At 39.7% G+C, this 16,689-nt stretch overlaps 3 protein-coding genes across 3 annotated transcripts; 1 reads left to right on the top strand and 2 right to left on the bottom strand.

Annotated features, from left to right (window-relative positions):
• Positions 1–112: 112 nt before the first annotated feature.
• On the bottom strand, positions 113–3,720 carry LOC126789483 (scarecrow-like protein 13). The gene is made up of 2 exons (XM_050515646.1): positions 3,553–3,720; positions 113–2,170 (listed from the first exon to the last, which is right to left on the bottom strand). The coding sequence occupies exon 2, from the start codon at positions 1,955–1,957 to the stop codon at positions 323–325; it is 1,635 nt and encodes a 544-aa protein (XP_050371603.1). The 5' UTR covers positions 1,958–2,170; positions 3,553–3,720; the 3' UTR covers positions 113–322.
• Positions 3,721–8,339: 4,619 nt separating this feature from the next.
• Positions 8,340–8,953, bottom strand: LOC126789485 (uncharacterized). Its single transcript, XM_050515649.1, has 2 exons — positions 8,732–8,953; positions 8,340–8,642 (listed from the first exon to the last, which is right to left on the bottom strand). The coding sequence occupies exons 1-2, from the start codon at positions 8,883–8,885 to the stop codon at positions 8,494–8,496; spliced, it is 303 nt and encodes a 100-aa protein (XP_050371606.1). The 5' UTR covers positions 8,886–8,953; the 3' UTR covers positions 8,340–8,493.
• Positions 8,954–10,225: 1,272 nt separating this feature from the next.
• Positions 10,226–14,428, top strand: LOC126789481 (calcium-transporting ATPase 12, plasma membrane-type-like). The gene is made up of 2 exons (XM_050515645.1): positions 10,226–10,772; positions 11,177–14,428. Exons 1-2 carry the CDS (start codon positions 10,389–10,391, stop codon positions 14,123–14,125), a joined length of 3,333 nt encoding a protein of 1,110 aa, XP_050371602.1. The 5' UTR covers positions 10,226–10,388; the 3' UTR covers positions 14,126–14,428.
• Positions 14,429–16,689: the final 2,261 nt, after the last annotated feature.

Below are 16,689 nucleotides of genomic sequence, written 5' to 3'. Positions count from 1 at the left end.
CCAATGATATCTATTAGATATGATCTCGATCGTGCGCAACATTGTATGAAACTGCCTACACTTTTAAGACAAAGAATCACAAGACACTTTTGATGAGGATAACCAAGGTAAATTGCAGTATAGCTGAGAGCTAATAATCCCTTTCATTTCAAGCGCACATTTACATCAAAATTACGAGATGTTACAACTAGCAAGTAGGAACTGTTACATTAAAGCTATAAATCTGGAATCCTACAAAAACTACACACAACACTGCCTCTCATGCTCTCAGAGACTGATCCCAGAAAAGGAAAACAGAAATGTTACAGAGATATTGCAGTCGTCAATAAGCACACCTCCATGCGGATGAAGTTACCAGAGCTCTTTTCTTCCAACCAAGGTAGAGCGCACTGTCAATCTCTTCAACTCGATAATTCTCATTGTAGTCATTCAATAGTTTTCTGATCTCCCCGATCCCAGAAGGGCCAAATGGGCATGGCGTAAACCCGTCCATCATCAGCCTTGCCCTCCACTTCCCCAGAAGTTCATGCCGCTCCACTCTCTCAGCATCTTCACACGCAATCATGTTCACTATGTCTCTAGCCACACAGTGCATCTCTGCATTTATCCGCTGTTTGTTATCCCTTGGACACCCCGCATCAATTGACTCAAACATTGCTGTATAGTAATCTACAGACTCCACAAACCTTGAGTAGAAGGAGGAAGTATTGGTGTTCGATTCTTGTTCAACGAGTGTCATGACTTTCGGTTTTAAACTCCTAACCAGCCTTAGCAAACGGTCCCTGTGATTTTCTGTACTCACACTCTCATCTGGCATGTGGTGCAACACATATGGAAAGGTAACAGCTATGGTTTCTCCGGGTTGAATCCTGAGATTTTCCAGTTCAACCTCACACCCAGACATGGCAGCAGCATTGAACTCGAACGGCACATTGTATTTTGCAGCCTCTTCTGAGAGCCTTTTCGCTACTATGTGAAGTCCTCCTCCACGCGCATGATTTGATTGGGAATCATCAACACCTGTGATTCGGATAACTGGGGGTCCTCCGGGCTGACATGCTAGATCCTGGATGAGAGGTATATACTGACTACCCTGTGCAATCTGGAAATCTATGATGTGCACTCTTGGTTCATTTTGCAAGGCTTGCCTCATAATAACATTTGAAGACAAGTAAGCAAACTTCCAGTATGGGCAGATCTTATAGAGGATAGACATGTATGTCATAAGTTCCTCACTTGTAGGTACCTCACACTTCAGGGTTTTATAGATCATACTACCAGATCTTTCCAACCTTGCTCTAAGACCTTCCAACATGTAAGCACCCAATCTTTGCATTGGATCCCCAGAGACTGAGACCATCTGCCCCAAAACTGCCATCCAGTTTGCAGCTTTGTACATATCCTCCTCCGATATTGCATGTGCACAGAAAATGAGGACATTTTTTAGGTTCAGCTTGGGTATCATTTCAGAAATTTCTTTCTCGTTCCACCTTGCCACGTCACTCTTGTAACAACAATAATGGCTGTCAACAATATCTGATTCCGGACCTAGCAGTGAAACTTCGAGTTCCCTGAGCTTGTACTTCAAATCATTGCCATCGTCAACTCCGGAACACCCACTTACTGGAGATCTAGATGTGGTGTCAGAAAAATGATGATGATCAGAGGAGTATGAGTGGGACCCTTGTGGTGAAAAAGGACTCCGGCTAGACAGGCCACTAACAGCTGAAGGGGAATCACAGGCTATAAAACTATCATTCATGGGGGTTGATTCCAAGGTAAAGTACTCTTCCTTGAACGTCTGAAAAGAAACATTTTCCCCTTGGTTGCCGATATCTGGGCATACACTGTTCTCTAAAATTAGGAAATGCGGTGAGGAATAGGACTCAATCTCCTTCATAGGCTGGTGATGCAGCATGTGGATAGCTGTACTTCGGTGTTGTTGAGATGTTTGCATGGGAAACTACAAATGGTTGATTCAACTGAAAGCAGACTCCACCCAATATACGATCAGATTTCTGACAGCTTGTCCAAATTGCAGTCTGTTATAACTGGAACCGAATCTCAGTATAGGCATACTCCAGTCTCAGTGAGCAGCTATGTAATATGTTTGCGCAGAGCATCATTACTGAGAGTTTTACTATGGAATTGGCTGGAGGACCACCTTACTCTGCAGACAGGAAAAGAACAATATTAGTAAACACAACCGATTATAGTGAAATATCAACCTAAGGGAAGAACAAAAACAGATCAGACAATTCATGGGAACAGTAGAATATAATATTCAAAGAAGTAGATAATAGTACAGGAAAAATCATAATCTCGAAGCTAAATTGAATCCATGATTCGGAGATTTATGGTTATAGGTTGTTATGCTTTTGATTTACATTCTTGGTAAATGGTTGCTATTGACCTGTTACCCTGTTCCAGTTTAAGTTTGTTAATATGTCCATCACTGTGCAACTCAATTGAGGCTCACGGTCCCAGGATACATGCTAATTCAACCTCAAGTGACATGACAAATGAGATAACTACCACCGAAGCTTGCTAAATGCTCTAGTTCATGACCTCAACTATATTGGATACTGATGAAAGAGCACAATGTCTTAGAAGCCTATGGAGAAGGAATTTTGAATATGATAAAAGTAATTAAACAAGAAATTGTATGGAAACAATTATTTATATAAACAATTCAGCTGATACAAATACAATCAAAACAAGAATCTGTATAGGAACGTAGAGATCTACAACACTTTGTTCTTATACAACTAAAGTCAACAAGTATCACCGCATACTACTGGAAGAACTCCAAACCTACAAAGGAGCCAGACCACTTACAGGTAGGTGCCTTAACACCATACCATGGAAGATCAGAGGAGGAAGAAGATACCATCTTGATGACAACTACAGCATGAAGCTGTAAGCCGCAAACTCTCAGTCACAAAATAATAAATTGAAACCCAACTTACACCTCTTCATTTCTCCTTGCACTACCACACACCTATAAACAACTAAAAAGTGTAATTTGTGGTCGGTGGAGACGCGTTCTCGTGTCTTATTCTAAAGAGAAGAAAAGATACTTAGTAAGATGGAAAAGGAGGATAATCAAGTTAAATATTGGAAATGAAAACCAGAAGTATCCAACTTTAAAAAGGGCTAACTTGAGTCATCAATTTCCGAAATCTTTTCGATTCTTAGATGTTAAATTCTCATTTTCTTGAATGTATTGATCAACGGCAGAGTTAGCTCAAAAAATTAATCCCCATCATCACACCACCTAATACGACAAGGTCAGCCAAAGATATAAAATTTCCAGACGCCAATTTAGAATTCAAATCAGAGAAAGAAAAAAGGTCCGCCTTTCACAAATTGTAAGAGAAAACCTTGTTCCCCAAATCAAACTTGAATTCATACCTAAACTTCATTAACACAGTAATCACACAAAGTCAAACAACACAGAACGAAACAGAACTAAAACCTTAATCCATCCAAACCCTAAATCAGAAACCAAATAGCTTTCGACTACTTTGATGTTAGCTGAGCTCTACATACCTTAATAAGAGACAGGCCGAGTCTTGCTCAGGTCAGGTCAGCTCAGATGCCGGCGGTTGTTTACTTGAGATTGAGAACTGCTCAGCTCAGAAGGCAAAGTACAACCGTTGTGTCCTCTCTCTCTCTCTCTCTCTCTCTCTCTCTCTGTGTCTTGAGAAAGTCTAGAACAATTTCTGAGCTCTGGCGTGGAATTTGCTAGTTATAACCGCCTACCAGAGGAAACAACCCGGCGAGATGCCCTTGGTTTTGGGATTAATTACGTGTATATCTAATTGAATAGTGGGTGTGCAATGACGAGAATGGCCTCTCATGGCGCGAACGACGTCATAACGTGTGGTCAGTGGAGTTTCCAAGTGGCGCAAACGAGTGAGTGTGATGGACGGACTGGTGTACTTTTGTGGAATGTCGATGAGAGTCAAACCGAAATGGGTGACGGAGAAGTATTCTTCTACTTCTTATGTTGAATTGAACATCTTCTTTGGTCGCCGTTATCACTTTCACGTGCCCTATTTGAATAACCATAAGATGCAATTCTAAATTTCTTATCCATTTAAGATTTTCATTATCATTTTCTGATAAGAAGATAAGAATGTTTAAAAATCTAGATTACAACCAACTTCAATTCAATTATCTAGAACAAAGGAAGAAGAAGCTAGTTCGCTCTCTAGCTTCATTTACTATTTTGCTTATATAAATGGACCTAAAAATGGGTGCCGGGAGGGACAGAGAGTTGCAATGGAAAGTAAAACTATGCCAAAACAAAAAAACAAAAACAAAAAAACAAAAAAAGAACAAAAAAAAACCATGGCGCTTATACTTGTCAAGTTGTCGTGAATTTAGCCGGATTAGGGGATACAATGGTCAAATGGCAAGAAGAGTTTTGTTTACAAAGTGCGGGGTTTCCCCGAAGGTCAAATGGGCGTCAGGGTCACGTTCTGCGAACATGCCATGTAGGTGGAGCTTTACTCGTCTCAAAATTAAACCACAGATCATATATATTTTAAGCAACGTTTTTCATCAACTCCAATTAAGGTGGTGATAGTGATACGATGACGTAAAAACTAATGCATCAAAATATCTCCGGCCAGCTCCACCGACCCTGCTTGGGGGTAACATGCACTCGACTCGAGCCTCTCTCAAGTTAAGGTTTCAATTAGTTCACAACGTTCGTACGTACATGGATTCCGTTGGTTGATATTGAAAACCAAATCATTACATTACAGGCTTGAAATTATTATTTATGTTTATCAAGTGAGAGTGATCGAGTGTTAAAACTTCTTATGACACTACCCCAACCGTTGGGGCAGGCATGACTTCTTTAGGTATTTCTTCTAGTTTTAAAACGATGGAGGTTTATCTGTGGTGCTAAATGCAGATATAAAAATCGCATGAAACAAACTTGTAACAAACGAAGAGAGTACGTAAGCCTTATATTTGGAGTAAATTAAACATGGTTCGATGATTTAACGTACAAACATATATAAATGACACATATCAATTGGATATGCCTAAATGTTTAGCAAATGGTTACTTATTTCTTCATTTAAAGTGATCAAAAGTTAGGCGTAGTTGTAGAGTGATTGCAATATAGATGGCTTGGGCGAGGAGTTGCCATTCTTTGTTTAAATAAGAGAAACCATGTGATCTGACGTGATTTGCAGGTGCGGAACGCGTTTTTATGTTTCCATCTCTGTGGCCTAGCTAGCTACTTATCATGTTGTTTCTGTAGTCTCTGTAAATTCGACTCTGCAAGCAGGAAGTAGCTCTGTCCATGACGACCAAGAACTCACGACTCACTCACGCGTTTTTATCACTATCCCTGCTAATACTAGTGATTTCTGATCTTATCTTATCATAAAGCCTATAAAGGGTTAAAAGAGGGATGAACAGGATCGATCTGGAGCTTCCCGGAGCTTTACGTTTTATTCATTCTGTTCTTAAAGGGAAGGGAGTGGAATTTGATAGGAATAAGATCATCCGATCATGATTGATGGTTATTCATCAAGGAGCTCATATCAAAAAGAGATCCAAGGAGCCTAAGAAAAGGAGAATCTTGTTGCCTGGTGCTTTCCTTTCCTATAAAGAAAAGGAACAAGACGTAGTTTGAGGATGGCCCTACTTTCCTTATCTTCAATACATCAGCATTTCATTTACATACATAAAGTATCAGTCAAAAGCTAAGTTTCATTATGATCGAGGTAAGTCATTTTGGTACCATCCTCTACATAATCGTATTCTGATCGATGGTGATCAGCTGTGTGATATATGATTTAGAAATCGTTCACAAAAATACAAGCCCTTTGAGAAGCCCTATGTGTTGCACTCAACATTTTACCCGAGTGCAGCATCTCTATGATAAACAACGGCAAACTGGATATATACAATGACTGAAAATAGCAGCACAAGAATGCGTTGTCAAACCAACCACAACAATTAAGGCATCTTATTTAAAAAACGCGATTGACATCGATCAAACGTCACATATGATGGGGATGCAGAAGTCATCTACTACGTCATACACATACAAAACCAGACAGAGAGACAGAGAGAGGTCGACGCCGACTAAATCAATTCAGCAACTGCCACCATCCGCTAGATTTATTGTTTCATTCATTTTGGTTCACAGCGTAAAGAAAACGATATCCATTTGAATACTAGGCGATGATGCTCGTGTTTGGTTACAGAAGAAAGAAAAGCTACTGATATCTATCTATTCAACTACGATTTGTCCTCATCTCAGAGCAATAGACATTTCTAAGGCTACGAAACACAAATCTCTGATCATTTGCTATCCTATTGTGAGTGAGCATTTTAATTAAGTGGGTGGAATTATCTTTGTATTTTCTGCCAAAACACAAAGTCCAAAAGCTTAATAAACAACAACCACAACAACCAACCTAAGGTCTGGTCATGGTGGGATGATATCAGCTTCCTATGCTTTGCTTCTTTATACCAAGAAAATGAGACAATGACATATTCAAAGTAACAATCACCCATTTACTTTAAAAAGGTTCAAGCAAATCAACCACTATGCAAGAAACAAATCAAGAGCAAAGAGAATAAGATACAGTAGTATATCTGTTATCCAGAAACAAGTTTGGCATTGAGATTGCCTACTTTTCAGTACATTCTCATTGCAGTCCTTGCAGACAAGGTTACCACTTACCAGGCTTCTCTTCTCTAAACAATGTGGAAGTAGATTTCCATGAGAAATAAGCTATTTACCAAACTATAATTTACCAGTCATCATTCATCCTCAACCCCTGACCTTAAATTACTTTCTATATTGACTTTTACAACAGGATAAGACTACTGTAACCTCAACTTGTTGGTTGCACAAACAATAAGTTCATCTATTCATCAAACACGATTAAGTTCAGAAGACTCCAACTATATCTACAATGAATAATGCCGATGACTATGCTAGGTGGATACCATGCCATTACATATGAAAAGTCCTTTTATACACAAGTCAATGATGCATATCAATCATACACAAGTCATACACGACTATTTATAAGCCATACTACATGTGATGCAATACTATTCACATTCCCAAAGCTATTCATCTCTTGTCAAATCCCCCCCCCCCCCCCCGTATATCATAACCATATCTCCATCCTACTCTGATTTCTGTTTCTATGAGCTTGCACACTTCTACACAATCGAAGGGAAGGTGTCCAATCTTTCATTAATATTATTTAACTGGCCTAGAAGCTACAAAACCTTTGAGTTCATTTCTGTATCATCTCAACACCAATACCATCTCCACATTTGGTATGCAGAAAAAACCATTGGACAAAAGATAACCATAATGATAAATCCCCAAAATTTATAGCTGAAAGAAAACGAAATCTAATTATAACTGATCTTTGCTCAAAAGTAGAATCCTGAAAAGCTCCACAAAGGATAACTCCTGCTCTTTTTCCACAACCTAACTAGTTGTCATAAGCTTCAAACATTTATGTAGCTGTCAATAAAATCGCAGCTGGATAAAGCAAACTACCATGATCACGTACAGAAGTAAATTCTTCATTCTCTAAACCCAAGTGTTCTTAAAGAATCAGGAATCATCAGTCGATAGACACTATTAAGGGAACAATTAGCCTCCTCACACTCCCTGCTTAACCGTTTTACCTACCTTTACCTTATTGAATGCTCTATATTCTTTAGTACTCATCATGTAATCCCTCATCCACCCTATATAGTCTCATCTACGAATTTTTTTTTTGAGACAGATCTAGGATGAGCATATACAGGGTCGCAATGTTGTCCATAACTTGCTCTATTGGACCCACACTGAATGGAAATAATGTCCTCAAGATCCAATCACGTACAAGAGATTTACTACAGTGCTCCGAAGTTTAAAGATTCAATTCAAAGGTAGAGCTCCTAAACTCTAAGGTATACTGAACCGTACTTTCTTTCTTGTAAAAACACTCCTAACCATAACTTACTTTACGAGGATAACAAAAATGTGCCGGATCAAATACTGAAAACTGCATACATTTTGATTGTGTAATTGACTACAATAAATGAGTGGGGTGCAAGGGGTTCATACTTGAAAATCAGACGTATTATGCATACAGGGATTCAAGAATTCGCAAAGCAGAGATTTTTTTTTTCAAGCAAAAATCAAACAAAAGAGAGCAAGGAACCTTAAAAACTAGACTTAAATATACTGAAATTACTTGAGTCTTCTGAATTGATAAATGCACTGACGAGATGAAAAGAGAAGATTAAGCAGATGAGAAACGAATTTGCTGGGAAACACAAAACATGAGACGAATTGCACAACACCCAACTTATTCAGAGGTCTTCAATGACATTTCAACAGCACAAGACCCAGCATTGTTTGGATAACAATCACATGAACTTCGATAATTAAGCAAAAAGGAGCAATCTGATTATTACAAAAACCCTAAATAGAAAAAGTGAGCATCATTTCTTGTAATGGGCTACCTCATTGTCGTTGGGGAAGAAGCCCATAATGCGACCCGCCGAGTTTTGGTAAGCGTACATGAAGCCTCCCATCACTCCGATCAGACCTCCGGTCACCATAGACGGCCCTCTAATCCCTGGCTTAATCCCTATTTATAACAATCCCATCAAATTAATCAATTTCAGAAATTAAATATCAAATTTGATAGAGAAGAGAGAGAGAGAGAGAGAGGGGTACCGGAGAGGTAGCCGACGGTGACGGAGACGCCGGTGATGGTGGCGAATCGGAAATAGTCGAGGGTGCTGAAGTTGCCGACGACTCTGGTGAAGGGAGGGTTCCGATCTAAGACCGGGTACTCAGGCGTCGTCGACGCTGTGATGTCGGTGTTCATCTTTCTCTTCTCTTCACTAAGACGAAGACTCCGTCGCTCGCTCACTCTCTCAGCTCAGCTCTCTGCTGTGGCACGCACTAGCTCACCATACTAGTATTTGGGCGTCCTTTGATTTTTGGGCTTTTGTATAAATGGGCTTTTGAAGCTTATATCAATCTGTACAGAAATTTGTCACTTATTTCTGTAAAGAAAGAAAATACTGAATACTTATCATATTTATCGAGAGGACACGGTTTAAGATCTCATCAAAACGCTAGGCGTTGTGAATAACTTGAGACTTCACTTCAATCAGTGTGGTAAGATTCAAATATGGATATTGACATTTCACATGTGGACTCTTACTAACTCGTCCACATGTAGTTATATATATATATATATATATATATATATATATATATATAGTCCTTATGCAGAATGAAGGTTTACTCTAAAGTTTCAGAGTAAAGTTCTAATTTTGGCACACTTTCCGGTCAAATTTTTTCACCATAAGTGATTCAATATTTAGATATTCTATTCAAGATCATCTCTATAAAGTTTCATCCAATTTGACAATGATTTGAGCTTTCAAAATTGAGATTTACACGAACGGTTCACGTTGAACAGTTTTAATTCATTCATTGATTTAATCTAATTTCAATACCTTAACGATGTCCGAATTAGATGAAATTTTGTAGAGATGATCTTAAATAGCATACCTAAATATTGAATCACTTATACTGAAAAAATTTGACCGAAAAGTGTGCCAAAATTGGAACTTCACTCTGAAACTTTAGAGTAAACCTTCACTCTGGATATGGACTATATATATATATATATAACTACATGTGGACGAGTTAGTAAGAGTCCACATGTCACTCTGGATAAGGACTGTATATATATATAATATGTCATTAAAGAGGAGAATCGAATCGAATCAATCCATGATAAAGGCTCGTCCAAACTTGATTTTGAAATTCGCTCACCGGTTACATATTGATAATGTGAGTTAGTTTTCAAATATTGAGAATGTCAAACAGAGAAGGATAGAAGTTGATCAATTTAGAAAATTTTGTTGAAGCTAGCGCTATTAATGTAGTGTCCACAATCCACACAAGAAGCAAGAACGCGTTAACGTCTAAATAGAACCCTTGTCGTCATCGTATTACGAATATGCAATGTAAATTATACCATAATTTCCCTTTCGATCACGCGCTTTTTAGCGCCACTTCATAACCTGCATTTGTTTGCATGCATCATATATTAAGTGAAAATTTTTTTCTGCTATATACCTCCTTTTCTTCCTCCATTTTGCAGCACGAATTCCATTTTCCTTCTTTCCATTTCCTTCGCTTAAGTGTTTGAAGAGAACCTGCCAATTTCAATCTTTTCTCAGAATCAAGCAGTATCGTCAGTAAAAGGTACGTACATATATCATTCCAGTTCGACATATACATATATATATATATATATATATATACGATCATAAGTTGGTTATACAGATTATAGAATTATCTTCCTTGGTTCATGGAATCCGACCATTTAACTATACATTTTTTTTTTAGATTAGACCATATACGTGCAAGCTTTAGCTTCGATCCGGGTCAAGGTTGGATTTGCACCAAAGTTGCAACAGCATTTATGACAGACATCACAAGCCCTAGGCACCAGTTCGACCTCGAGTCTCAGCATAGAGTGTTGCTGATAACCAGTAGTACTAACGTCCCACCAAGAGACCACTGGCGTTGGATTTATGTGATTCTCCAAGTGCGCAAACTCCTCATCTCATCCAGAGCAAACAAACCTACAAACAACGGGCCTCAACGACAACCTCCCCAGCTCCCATCAGATATAATCCCTTATACTATTATCGGCACCAGCACTAGTACTACTGGTGATGCACAAGATGCGGTGAGTTTTCTGCTTATACCTGCTCTTCTGCTCATGGTCATCTGTATAAATAACTTTTTCCTGATCGAAGTTAGCTAGTTTTTAATAAGGGAATAACAAGTTTAGATGCACGCTGTGCTATCTGAGTTCAATGTGATCTCTTTAGTTCCCTTTTTCTGGGCAGTATTTTCCTTCTAGCATAACACTTTTCATTCATGTATTCTTTTTCTTCTTTCACCTAAATTGAGTAAATTCTACACCCTACAGTACTTATTGTTTACAGGTATATAGCTATAATCAACTATCAAGGAAAGAGTATGAAGAGGTTTTATGTGAACATGCTTTAAATATATCTGCTTTGAATCTTTGTGCAAATTAAGAGCTTTTTTTCTTCCAGTTGTTAATTGCAATGATGACTACTGCAGGACTTGCAACTGACATCAGTAACTACAGAAATCTTACCTGCCTCGCCTCAAGTTTCTGGGGATGTCCATCTGATTGGGGAGGATGATGGTAGTACTGCTGCTACTGATGCAAAACTCCAGCGTGCAAATATTTCCAAGATAGTCGCGGAGAAAGACCTTGAGTCCTTACAAAAGTTTGGAGGCGTCCAAGGAATTGCAGATGCACTCGCTAGCGATGTACAGAATGGAATCTCAGGGGATGAAGAAGATGTGAGTTCTCGACACACAGTTGGTGCACTCTTCACCACAAAGGCTCCTGTTCAATGCTTCTTCAAACTGCTCCTACAGTCCAGCAACAACTACATCATTTTCCTTCTCTCGGTGGCTGCAGTGCTGTCAATAGGCTTTGGTATGAAGGAGGAAGGCCCAAGCACCGGTTGGTATGAAGGGGGCATCATAGTGTTTGTCATCATCATACTTGTTGTTGCACCGTCCATACGCGACTTGTGGCTTCAAACTCAGGAGAGCCATGCTATGAGACAAACTTCGGGGGATATTAATTTAGTGGTTGATGTCATCAGAGGAAGATCCTCACATGAAGTACCAATATATGATGTTTTTCCAGGTGACATAGTGTGCTTGAAACGGGGATCTACAATTCCCGGTGATGGTTTGTTCGTTTCTGGTAAATTCTTGGTCTTGGATGATGGTAAAGTGGCAACTATTGATGACAAGAAACCATTCTTGTTCTGCGGTTCAAAGGTGGTTGTTGGAAATGGTCGTATGCTTGTAACATCTGTAGGCAGAAACACATCCTGGGGTGAGCTGATGAACAGAGTAGCCAATACTCCTAACCAAGCTCATTTACCGGCTCAGCTTGATAAGGTCAGCACAGGCACACAGATCATAGGGATCTCAATCTCTATTCTCATCCTTGTAGTCTTATTCACCCGTTTCATGATTGAAAGGGAAAACAATCACTCTGGCCTCCCAGACCTTAGGGGGAAACCAACTGCAAGCAAGGAAATAATGAGTTTAATTGAGAAAATTGTGATGAAACCAAGTGGTCGGATCAGTATCCTTACGACATCTCTGGCTATATTCCTCGTAGGAGTTGTAGAAGGAATACCTTTTTTTGTTACACTTGCTATAAGGTATTGGAATAAGAAGACATTATCAGGAAAGGCCACTGCTCAAGGGACTTTGGCGTGTGTCACCATGGGCTCTATCACAACTATTTGCACTGACAAAACAGGCGTGCTGACCTTGAACACTCTGAAAGTGGGCGAGTGCTACATTGGGGAAGAAGAAATAAAAACTGATTATGTCACTGGAATAGACACAAATGTTCGTGAAGCTTTGTGCAATGGAATTTGCACACCAATTCTGACACCAAGCCCTCAGTGCAACTCAACAGAGGACCCGCTCTGTTGCTGTGCTGATTTCAATTTGGGAATGCAATATGAGATTATGAGGCAAAACTGCACAATTATTGAGACTAAAGGATTGAGCACTAATGAGGAAGGTAGTGGAGTACTACTGAGGAGAAAAAACAGCAGTGACAATGATGGAGATATGTGCTTGCATTGGAAAGGACCTGCACCAACAATATTAGCCATGTGTTCGCACTACCATGACAACAAAGGGGAAACAAAGGTCATGGATGAACAAAGACTATTGGTTTTTAACCAAATTATAGAGGGTATGCAGTCCAAATATCTCAAGACCATTGCATTTGCTTACAGGCAGACTCAGGTTCAGATGCTAGAAGAAAACAGCTTAATCTTAATAGCACTGCTAGGTGTGAGGTATTCATGCTGCACAGGTATAGTGGAAGCTTGTCAAGAAGCAGGAGTCAACATCATATTGGTCTCAGAAGATGATGTTTCAGACCTGAAAGACATAGCTAGCGAGTGTGGGATACTTTTGAACCCAAACAGATTGGTAGTTGAAAGTGAAAGTTTTCGGAATAGTACCCAAGTAAACAGGATGGACATGGCAGATAAAATATGTTTGATGGGGAACTCCACTCCTTCTGACAGGCTTCTTTTGGTGCAATGTCTGAAAGAACAAGGCCATGTCGTAGCAATGGTTGGAGTTGGAACAAATGATGCTCCAACTCTGAAAGAAGCTGATGTGGGCATTGCAATTGGGGCTTGGAGTAATGGAGTGGCAAGAGAGAGTTCAGACATCATCATCTGGGATAAAAATGTCAGTTTCTTGGTCAGCATTATTGGGTGTGGAAGATGCATATACTCCAACATTCAGAAGTACATTCAACTTGAGCTCACCATGAACATAGCATGGTTGTTGATAACATCCACAACCACAATGTGTTTAGGACAAAGTGCAATTGCAGCCATACAGTTGATCTGGGCAAACATGGTTGTCACTCTTCTAGGTGGGCTTGCTCTGTTGATGGAGCCTCCAACAGAGGAACTAATGAAAAGACCACCAGTCAAGCGAACTGAATCTCTCATTAGCAAGCCAATGTGGAGAAACATAATCAGTCAAGCTTTATATCAGACTGCCATCTTGGTCAGCTTTCTCTACAAAGGACCAGCTATACCAGGCATCAGCAAGAAGGTAAGTGAGTCCATTGTTTTCAACGGTTTTGTCCTGTGTCAAGTGTTCAACCAAGTGAATTCAAGGGAACTCGAGAAGAAAAACATATTTAGGGGCATTTTTAGCAATGTGTGGTTTTGGGTGGCTCTGGGTGCCATTCTTATGCTACAGGTGGGTTTTGTAGAGATTGCACACATTGTTGTTGGCAATGCAAGGTTGAATTGGGCAGAGTGGGGTATCTGTCTTCTAATTGGGATAGTTTCATGGGCAATTGATTTAGTTGTCAAGTGTGCAACCAGTTTCATACTTAGCTCAGCATCCATTTGCAGGACTACGGCACCCACCAATGTCTCAGAATCGACTTCTAATCTAGAGCTCCCACTCATTCATGGAAATTCCACATGAATTCCATCTTAGGTTGTATTAAGTATTAACTTCTACGTCAACACTGTAAGAACATTCCTGTATATTATTGATCATAATTCTAGGAAATCAGAAACTGTATTTGCAGCTGCCCCATAGGCCCATACCAGTAAACGTACAAGTAGACTCTACAGCAGTGCATTTGCTTCCAAAGCAAATTTACGAAAACTCAATATGGGCAATAGAACATCACATGCATCAGAAATGAAAGCAACTCGATCATGTACTCAAAGTTTATATCGAGTCACAAAGAAAGAAGTTCAGCAATATAATATATTCGTCAACAAAGTAAAATTGCAATATGCTGGGTACCTTAGATAGTGAAGTCAAGGTCTCTGCCTCTCTGGGTAGCCACTGGCATGACTACGGGTCTGGAAATGAACCCGGATTTAGAGATAGGCAGTTAACCAAATGGTTGACCTTTCAAGTCCCGCGAATCCTATCCTGTATACGACGTCGTTCCACGTCCTTCCAAATTTAGGTCCCTAAATAATATTGTCGTTGACTTGAAACGATTATATGTTAATTTCCAGAATGAAAAGGTGTAAACAATCATATTTTGTACATATTGATCAAAGAAATCAAAATACTAGGCAACAATTATACATGATTTACCTAGCCTTTTATTTATTTTCACTTCAATCTTGGCCACAATTAGGCACATTGCACACCCTACTGCTAATTATTAAGATAAGATAATGCATGCACCCTTGTTAAAACTCACAAAAGACCAGAAGAGTAAGAAGACTAAAAACCTACTCATGAAATAGTGTCATGTAAAGAAGAGATCGAAGAGAGGGGAGGAGATCAGCTATTAAAGGAATTCGATCAATCAACATTCAAATGATTCAACTGACATTATTATTTTCTTTTTTCATTCAAATGGTAATCTAAATAAATGTCCACAAAGATCGTAACAGCACGAGCTCATCTAGTGCACTACCGATGACACCATGGATTATAATGTTTGAGACATATTGGATCGTGATGCCTGCTCCATAAGCAATTTGAACGTTGGCTCCGCGGCCGTCAATGGTCTTGAAGCTATTCATGATCAGCTCCTGCTTCAATGTGATCAGCATGTCCCTAGCGAACACGATCCACAAAGGCTCCTCCTGGATGACAGCGTGCCGGAGAGTGCATTGTCTAGGGTTTACAGCATCGTTGTCACTCGAGTCGGTGACAATGTAAAAGCGTCCATCACGGGGCCGCCCATGGCGTTTTTGCCAAAACCAATGCCACAGTCGGCTAGACGCTTTCGATTGTTGAACCAGTTGGGATCACAACGCCAACAGTCATCGATGGAATTGCCGGTTCTACATATATGAGACTTCCTGCCGCTTCCTCATGATTTCTCTTTCAGTGCCGTTGGTGAGGAAACTCATGTCCACCAGGGAACCAATTTGCCCTGGGTCATCAACAACAGAACTCGAGCAATTTGTAAAATAGGAAAACACTAGAAACAACGACGTGCACGCATAAAGGCAATATCTATTACTCTCAGGCACCGCCATATTTGATCTCTCAGTCTCTTTTCTGTCAATTTACTGAGAACACAGCATTCAATTTACTGAATAACCCGCGCTCGTACAGTATTCATGGCTAGCTTCTGTTCAAAATCATTGACCAATTTGGACTCTCAATGAGACTGGCTAAAGATTTAAATTTTGAAAATAAGGCATGCATTATTAGGTGCAAGTACTATAACTTCTATTTGATGCTTGCATGACCAGAGAGGTAGAGAGATATATTTGGATCTTGGGGATTTGAAAACGAATAATAATATAGGAAGTGACTGTTGCTGGATAGAAGAAGCTCGATTAATCCAGTCCACCCCATCACGTAGTATCAGCAGCTTTCTTTTCTGCATGCCATACCATTCCAAGGACTCCAAAACAAACATGTAAAATCGTTCATATATAGAATAAAGCTCTCCTAGAGAGAGAATGTTGCTAGGTTTGTCTTATTGTGTTGCAAAGTTGATCACACCGCCCCTCACATCTCACACAAATTAAGTGAAAAATACAGTTTAAAAGGAGGTTCGAAACCCACCCAACTGACCCAAGTGAACAAGAGAAAATGGAGGGTAAAAACTAAAAGAGTAGGGTTTTGCGGGAGAAACAGCATCATATATCCAATTCCAAACACACTATTCCATAGTACTAGCCTCTGTTTCTATACATTCTCCTTGGACTTTTCTCCAAACCCTGTTTCTCTTTTGGCCATTGCCAACTATCGCCGATGTCTCTGTCTCTCCCCCCACAAACAAACTGCCTTTAGATTTGGCCACACGGCCTTTTCTGTTTGGACTTTGCAGATACTCTGCCGATTCTCTTTCTTTTTTCTTATATCACTTAGGATTTCATCGAAGGACTCAGTTCTCATTATTTAAACTAACTGAAGAGACAATCTTGTAGATACATGTCACTATATAACCCTGATTTCCTATGTATGCATGAAACCTACTTAAGGCTCCCCCCGGAGGTAACTTCTTACCACACCAGTTTTGTATCTAAAACATTTTGAGCTTGTGGTCAAATGGGTAG

Source organism: Argentina anserina, chromosome 3 (assembly GCF_933775445.1).
Source record: "Argentina anserina chromosome 3, drPotAnse1.1, whole genome shotgun sequence".
Classification (NCBI taxonomy): Eukaryota; Viridiplantae; Streptophyta; class Magnoliopsida; order Rosales; family Rosaceae; genus Argentina; species Argentina anserina.
The sequence above is the reverse complement of the archived record's forward strand: the minus strand, read 5'-3'. Positions and strand labels throughout refer to the sequence as shown.

What these genes read in the sequence shown, in the direction of transcription:
- LOC126789483 (XM_050515646.1), bottom strand. Translation starts at nt 1,957, where the DNA reads ATGCAAACATCTCAACAACACCGAAGTACAGCTATCCACATGCTGCAT.
- LOC126789485 (XM_050515649.1), bottom strand. Translation starts at nt 8,885, where the DNA reads ATGAACACCGACATCACAGCGTCGACGACGCCTGAGTACCCGGTCTTA. An exon ending in CACCGTCGGCTACCTCTCCG is followed by an intron (nt 8,643 to 8,731) that starts GTACCCCTCTCT and finishes TGTTATAAATAG; the next exon opens with GGATTAAGCCAGGGATTAGA.
- LOC126789481 (XM_050515645.1), top strand. Translation starts at nt 10,389, where the DNA reads ATGGAATCCGACCATTTAACTATACATTTTTTTTTTAGATTAGACCAT. An exon ending in CTGGTGATGCACAAGATGCG is followed by an intron (nt 10,773 to 11,176) that starts GTGAGTTTTCTG and finishes TGACTACTGCAG; the next exon opens with GACTTGCAACTGACATCAGT.